This window comes from Siphateles boraxobius, unplaced genomic scaffold (assembly GCF_051911475.1).
Source record: "Siphateles boraxobius isolate OS27281-9 unplaced genomic scaffold, OSU_SipBor_1 11, whole genome shotgun sequence".
Classification (NCBI taxonomy): domain Eukaryota; kingdom Metazoa; phylum Chordata; class Actinopteri; order Cypriniformes; family Leuciscidae; genus Siphateles; species Siphateles boraxobius.
The window spans coordinates 2758003-2766126 of NW_027508711.1; the positions used below are offsets into that span (position 1 = coordinate 2758003).

Consider the following 8124-nt stretch of genomic DNA (forward strand, 5'->3'; position numbering starts at 1 on the left):
TTTTGTTTGTAAGTTTGTTTTGTTTATTTAATAAATTCCTTTCACGCACATGAATCCTCGCTTCCTGTTATACCCACTCCGTGACAGAACGAACCAGCCGTAATGAGGATTCAGGGGAAGGATTCACACCAGCCACCAGTCTCTCCTATTTCCTGCCCGCGTTATGAACGCATTATTAGGTTCACCGCCTTGAGTTCCCTTCGACAAAAGGGGACGAATGCTAGAGACTTTGCCCTGGAATTCAGCTCCGCTGCAGAGGGGCTGGGGCTGGGTGAGATGGCCCTTAAGGACCTGTTTAATTACGCCCTTGAGGAGCCCGTTGATGTGTGGACAATGACAGGACTGGAGCGCTTGACGTTCTGGAGGTTCGTTGACTTTCTGGAACGACGAGAGAACCCTCCAGTGAGGCAAACTACAGTGGTCCCAGTGGACCTTGGAAAACCTGCAGCGGTTCCAGAGGCGGAAAGCTTGGCGCCACCAACTCGCCGTCAGACACGGCGGAGGAGGAGGAAGCAGGAGCCAACTGTCCCTCAAGTCCTGGAGGCCGTCCCCGAGCAGCCTGCTGTCGTCCCGGAGGCCGTCCCTGAGCAGCCCGCTGTCGTCCCTGAGACCATTCCCGAGCAGCATGCTTTCGTTCCGGAGGCCATTCCCGAGCAGCCTGCAGTAGCCCCGGAGGACCTGACTTCAATTGTCCCAGAGATGCCCACTCGCCCTATTGCACCGCCAGTGGGGATCAGAGAGGCTGCAGCACAGTCGAGACCTCGTAAACGGAGGAGGAGGAGAGGGGTGTCTACGAGCCCACAGGGCTTGGAAGCCATCCCCAAGCGTCTCGCCCTGCCGGCACCGCCCCAACTCCTTGCCCTGCCGGCGCCGCCCAGGTTCCTTGCTCTGTCGGCGCCGCCCAAGCTTCTTGCCCTGCCGGCGCCGCCCAGGTTCCTTGCTCTGCCGGCGCCGCCCAAGCTTCTTGCCCTGCCGGCGCCACCCAGATTCCTTGCTCTGTCGGCGCCGCCCAAGCTTCTTGCCCTGCGGGCGCCACCCAGGTTCCTTGCCTTGCCAATGACAGCTGCCGATCCAGAGACTGTTCACACTGTTCACGTCACGTCTGCCGATCCAGAGACTGTTCACGTCACGTCTGCCGATCCAGAGACTGTTCACGTCACGTCTGCCGATCCAGAGACTGTTCACGTCACGTCTGCCGATCCAGAGACTGTTAACGTCACGTCCGCCGAGCCAGTGTCTCCGGACAAGATGGCCGCCGCCGAGCCTGTGTCTGTTTCTGCTCCTGAGCCGGTGTCTTTTTCTGCACTATGGCCGCCCAAAGGGTTGTCTCCGCCCTGGTCGTCTCCGCCATGGCCGCCCGAAGGACCTGCCCCGTCTCGGTCGCCTGCACACCCTGCTCCGCCCTGGTACTCTCTGCCATGGCCGCCCGAAGGGTCGTCTCCACCTTGGCCACCCGAAGGGGCATCTTTGCCATGGCCGCCTGCACAGCCTGCTCCGCCCTGGTCATCTGCACAGCCGGATCCGCCCTGGCCACCTGATGGACTGTCTGAACCACCCTGGTCTTCAGCCTGGAGTCCGGACCCGCCCTTCCCCCCCTGGCTCAACTCTCCCGTCCCTCCCTGGCTCCCCTCCCTCCCTCCCCTCTCTGTGTATGTGTTCTGATCTGCTTGTCTTTTCTGCTGTTTGGTCTTGCACGTATGATGTTCCTGTCTTGTTTTTGGTGTTCCTCCTTGGGAACGCCAGGTGGCGTCCCTTTGAGAGGGGGGTAGTGTCACAGTTCTGTCACCCTTGTCTGGGTTTTCCCTTGGTTTAGTGACAGAGCTGTGACACTCCCGGTTTGTTATGTGTTTGTGTTGGTCTGGTCTGTTGTGAGCACATGGCTGTCATGTTATTTCCTTGTGCCATGTGCTCTCCTGTCGATTGTCAAACCCCGCCCATCTTGTTATCTCGTTATTGTTTAATGTCCCTCACCTGCCTGCCTCGTTACCTTCATTTGTTTGTTCCCTATTTAGTCTCCCTGTGTTTGCAGTCCTGTGCTGGTTCGTTGTCTATGTTCCCTCATGTTCTTCTTGATGCCTGCCTGAGTTCTCTCCTGTTTTCCCCCCACGGGGTTGATTTGTTTGTAAGTTTGTTTTGTTTATTTAATAAATTCCTTTCACGCACATGAATCCTCGCTTCCTGTTATACCCACTCCGTGACAGAAAGTCCACATGTAGTGCGTCATCTGGGACAGGGCCAAACTAGCAAAAGTTAATTTGGACACGCCCTAACTGCACTTGCGCCCTGCGCTTAGATAGTTAATAAGGCCCTTTAGGTGTTTAATTCAAATTAATTTTAATGGTGTAGTCTATTCGATTAGCATTTGGTAAAACATGTAAAATATAAAGTATATTTCACGATTAAATTCTCACTTCTGAGATAACTTGTTCAATAAATCAGAGCCACACAGGATCACGGGGTAAATGGTACAAATTGTTCAATAAATCAGTTTTCAAAATCTAAGCCACACAGGATCACGGGGTAAATGGTACAAATTAACTACTTACTTGAAGTGACTGAATGCACCTTTCGGACTCGTAGAACAGTAGGTTCTCTTACGAGAGTATCTCTCGTACTGTGTAATATCTTACGCTATGGGGAAAACCTCTTTTCCACGAGATATTGAAGCCAAAAATTTTCCTTATTTTTTAATCAATGTAAAACGCTTTGCGACAGCATGCAGACATAGGCAAGGCAGCTTGCGTGCCTATTGGCTGACCTGTGGCAAAAGCAACAGCCTATCGACAGAGGCCCTGCGAGACATGACACCCAATGGGGGCACTTCGCGCCCATATACGTCACGTCCCGCCAGAATAGGCGTGACCTTGGCCTATAAATACAGATCGATAGGCTGATACAAACTGATTTTCATCTCTTCAGCGAAGCATCTGCATCGCTGGATCCGGAGTGAGAAGCCGCGCCGTCCGAGGAAAAGCATACAGCGGGATGAGCCTTTGAGTCTGAAGTCGCTAGCAACGCTGCCTTTAGCCGCCGTACCTGCTACGCTTTCCGGCGTCATATCCTTTTCATTACAAGTGTGTGTGTGTGTTCGGCGCTGTGACACACACTTTTTTCACTGTTTCTCTCCCTCCTGAAAGAACTGCGTCTTTTTCAAGATGCATAGGTCCTGCGGCTTGTGTCGAGCCACACTCAGTGAAGAGGATCGCCTCCTCTGCGTTTCCTGCCTGGGTGAGGATCATGCGGCTCTCGCTCTCGTCGACGGAATGCCATCACTGTGAGCTACTGCCTATGGTGACTCTGAGGACTCGCCAGGCATCTTTCTCAAAGCCTGCACTTCAACCCGCTGCAGCGCCGCGCCGTAAAAAGCGCCGTGCCCAGCGCGGCCCCGAGCCTTCTCCTGCCCGCCAAAGCTCGCCGGTTCGCCCGCCAGCTTCGCCGGCATCGCTCGAGTCCCTCACCGACGGACAGCGGTGCTGAACAGAGTGAACAGAGTGCCTGGTCGCCTGAATCTGGGACAAGACTGTCTGTCCAGAAACAATGTCCCAGCAGGGGAGTGGTCGCTGCACCCGCAGACGATCCAACTGCTGTGGGACACATTCGGCAGAGCGCAGGTGGACCTGTTCGCATCCCAAGAAAACGCTCACTGTCCGAACTTTTTCTCCAAGAGCAGAGATGCGCTGGCCCACGGATGGCCCCGCTGCCCCCTCTATGCTTTTCCTCCCGTCTCGCTCCTGCCTCAGGTGCTAGAACGGAAGCGGGAAAACGGATGCCCAGTGTTTCTCGTGGCTCCGCTCTGGACAAACCAGAACTGGTTCGCGGCTCACCAGCACTGCCCGGTGGCCGATACCGGTGAGGAGAGACCTCCTCTCTCAGGCAAAGGGCTCGATTTGGCATCCTCGCCCGGATTTATGGTCCCTACATGCATGGGCCATCAACGGGTACCCGCTAACCTCCCAGAGGGAGTGTTAAATACATTCACGCAGGCTAGAGCCCCGTCTACTAGACGGCTCTATTCCTCAAAGTGGTCAGTGTTCTCTGCCTGGTGTCAAGCTCAGGGCTTTTCACCCGCAGACTGCGGGATTACGGAAGTGCTCTCCTTCCTTCAGGAGCTGCTGGATAAGGGCAGGACCCCATCCACGCTAAAAGTATACATGGCGGCCATTGCGGCGTTTGCAAAACCAACGTCTGGCCAGTCACTGGGGAAAAACAACCTGGTCATGCGATTCCTCAGGGGAGCTCGGAGGCTGAATCCTCCCAGACCCCCCTCAGTCCCGGTTTGGGACCTTTCTACGGTTTTGGAAGCCATGAAAGGTGCCCCATTCGAGCCAATCCATTTGTCAGACATGAAACATCTGTCTCTCAAAACGGTATTCCTTATTGCTCTCGCTTCAGTGAAGCGTGTAGGGGACTTGCAAGCAATTTGAGTAAGCACGTCATGCATGGAGTTTGGGCCTAATGACTTGAAAGTCATACTCAAACCAAGGCACGGGTACGTGCCCAAATCTCTCAACACACCGTTCAGGGCCCAGGTTATATCCCTGTGCGCCCTCCCGGCTCGTGATGAGGAGGAGGATGCAAGTGTCCTCTGCCCTGTCAGGGCACTGAGAGCTTATGTGTCCCGCTCGTCGGTCTTCAGACAGACTGAGCAGCTCTTTGTTTTGTTTGGCGGACGCTCCAAGGGACTGGCCGCATCAAAACAGAGCCTATCCAGATGGATAGTTGATGCCATAGTGCTGGATTACACTGCTAAGGGCCTGCAGTGTCCTTTGGGTGTCAGAGCGCACTCCAAGAGATATGGCCTCGTCGTGGGCGTGGTCTAGTGGGATCTCCTTGCAAGATATCTGTATGGTGGCAGGCTGGGCCTCGCAGTCTACATTTATAAGGTTTTATAACCTAGAGGTTCCCGCCTTACAGGCTAAGCTGCTGTCGGTCTAGAATTCAGTATTATCTGTCCCGCTGCGCCGGCGCAGAATGCTGAGTCGTTGCTTATGTACACTGATCGAGAGAACAGCTCCATGGGTGCTGAATAACCCGTACTGTTACCCAGTTCAGGCTGAACAAATTCACCCTGTCTGTGTGAAACACTGTTAACATAACTAGCTCCTGTAGGATGCTATTTCATGGGGAATGATGCTTGCAGCCTCTCTTCCCCGACTCTCTGTGAGTCTATGGTGATTATGCACTATATGGGCCCCGGGCTACTGCCCTTGGGACTTTAGTGTCGGATCCCAGTACGCAAGGCGTGTTGCATTGTGTTCCCCATAGCGTAAGATATTACGCAGTACGAGAGATACTCTCGTAAGAGAACGTACTCGGTTACTAACGTAACCTCGGTTCTCTCTAGAGAGGGAACGAGTACTGCGTAACTTGCCGTGCATACTACAGCTTGGTTCGCTTCAGCGATGAAAACCAGTTTGTATCAGCCTATCGATCTGTATTTATAGGCCAAGGCCACGCCTATTCTGGCGGGATGTGACGTATATGGGCGCGAAGTGCCCCCATTGGGTGTCATGTCTCGCAGGGCCTCTGTCGATATGCTGCTGCTTTTGCCACAGGTAAGCCAATAGGCACGCAAGCTGCCTTGCCTATGTCTGCATGCTGTCGCAAAGCGTTTTACATTGATTAAAAATTAAGAAACTTTTTGGGCTTCAATATCTCAGGAAAAGAGGTTTTCCCCATAGCGTAAGATATTACGCAGTACTCGTTCCCTTTCTAGAGAGAACCAAGGTTACGTTAGTAACCGAGTACGATACGTCCTAAAGGGTTCGGGTTGCTCACTTTCAAAAGAACTTCAAGAAGTGTTTCCTTCCAGCAGTTTAAAAAAATGCAGTTTGTTATTCACCTATATACAGTGTTGCTATTGATGACAAGGCATATGTGGAAATATCAGACAGCTATGGTGCGAGTGACCAAACAGTATTCCAGGAAGCTGTGTAATAAAATGTTCTAAATGTTTTCATTTAAAACTATGGAAGCTTGTTTCCGCCACAGAATAATACAAAAAAAAAAAAAATTGTGAGTTTACATCTCATGACTTTGTTTCCCCTCAGAATTGCGAGTTTATATTTCACAATTCTGACTTAAAAATAAACACACACACACACACACACACACACATCCTCAATTTTCCCATGTGCTTAATCGCTTCACAGTCTGAAAGAAATGATGGATACTTGCTGTTGTCATCTTAACTGCAGATAAGGAACAATTATTTCATTGTGGTGTATAAATTGTGCCTTGGGGATCAATTGGGTGAACAGACCCAATAAGTCATATATTTGAACCTTTATTTTGTTTACTTTAAACATTTGCATATCTGGTTTTATGTGACGTCTAAAAGATGAAGTCTTGCACATATATTATTATTACAGCTGTGAAGTCAGTCTATAAAACAGCAGAGATTAATGTACTAGAAATCAGAAGTCCAGAGAAACCAGAAATTCACTCATCAGGTGATTCTCTTTTTGATTTGATTTCTTGCTTTTACGGTAAAACAGATTATAAGAAGAAGCATTGTCACTGTGTTGATTTGTTTTTTTTTTAGGAAACATTGAACAAGTAAATAGAAACTGGGCTCTTTTTATTTTATTGAAAAGAAGAAATCACTTCAGTAGAAATAGAGCAGAGATTTTGCCAGTTAACATAGGCTGATGAAGATATAAAATTACCTAAAATACTACTGAATTTATGGAATCATTTTGAAGTCATTTAATGTGTGTTTGCTCTGGTTGTTTCAATTCTCTCTTCCGATTGATCACAGCTCCATAATGTTTTGTGAGCTGAGAGGAGAAGACAAACACAGAGGAGATGAATAACTCTACAGTGAACTTCACCACAGCTGAAATATCTACAAACACCACAACGCAGTCTTTTGGGCTTGTAGAAATTTTGAACATGTGTGTGTACAGCATGAGTTTCCTGGTTGGTCTTCCTACACACTCCTATATTACATGGCTCATCATCACAGGAGCTGGAAGTGGAGTTGCATCAGAGTTCTTCATCCTCAATTTCTCTATTTCTGAGGCTGGTTACTACGTGAATTGTTTGACCATTGTACTGGCAGAGTGGTTTTCATTTATAGTACAGTTTAAACTTTTTTTATCAGGACTAGCTGTTACTGGTCGTCCTCTGTTTCAGTGTCTGATGTGTGTTGAGCGTTACCTGGCAGTGGTTCATCCTGTAACCTTTCTGAAGTACAAACCTCTCAGATATAGAGTAATCTGCTGCACTGCGGCCTGGATAATTATTCTTGGCTCCTGTTTGTGCTGCATGTTTACTATAGTCCTACACTACACTGCACATATATGGTTCTTCTCACTGCAGTTCCTCCTCTTCTTCTCAATCCAGTTGTTTTGTCTTGTGGCTGTTCTCAGAGCTCTGAAGCAGTCAGGACCAGAAGCGAGAAGGAGAGAGAGAAAGGAGGAAAATTGCATCAAGAAAAGAGCATTTGATTTAATTCTAATGACTACTGTGAGCATGGTTATCACATATGCCCCAATTAGTATTGCAGGAGTTTTTTTCATTGCCACAGAAAAGCTTAATCCTGCATGTTGGCTCCCTGGTTTGGTTTGTTATGTGCTGTCAGGTTTTGTTCAGCCTGTTCTTTATCTTCACCACACTGGAAAACTCTTCTGCCCCTGTCTCTTATAAAACCAAGACGTTACTCAAATATGACTTAGAACTTTTAATATTACTTGGGAATATTGTAAATCACCTTTGTGTCCTTGTAGCAGAGTCTTTCCCATCTGAATTAAGCAGGGTTTTTGTTATGTAATTTTATTTCTTATGTATTTACAGTTTTGGAACTCTCTGTCATTCACTGTTTATTCAGTGACTTATAGCTGTATTTTTGGCTGTTCTAGTCATATTTATTCGGATTGTGTTTAACAGATTTATGAGTGGTTACTATTAGCTCATGGTTTGTTTTACCAATAAATAAAAAAAAGAGAATAAATCAATGGCCCCGTGTCACCTTTTCCATAACGAGGATTGTCACATAGATTACATCAAACTTAATGTCCTGCCATGACACCGATTTTATTGTTTTTTTCTCTTTGTCACAGTTTTTAAATGCTGGCACCTGCTTGCCAGTGTCATGTGTATAAAGATTGAATCTTTGACACA

General features: G+C 48.8%; 1 protein-coding gene across 1 annotated transcript; it reads left to right on the forward strand.

Annotated features, from left to right (window-relative positions):
• The first annotated feature begins 6807 nt into the window (after positions 1 to 6807).
• Positions 6808 to 7650, forward strand: LOC143704626 (chemokine XC receptor 1-like). The gene has a single exon (XM_077197446.1). It carries the CDS (start codon positions 6808 to 6810, stop codon positions 7648 to 7650), a length of 843 nt encoding a protein of 280 aa, XP_077053561.1.
• The last annotated feature ends 474 nt before the right edge of the window (positions 7651 to 8124 follow it).

What these genes read in the sequence shown, in the direction of transcription:
- LOC143704626 (XM_077197446.1), top strand. Translation starts at nt 6,808, where the DNA reads ATGAATAACTCTACAGTGAACTTCACCACAGCTGAAATATCTACAAAC.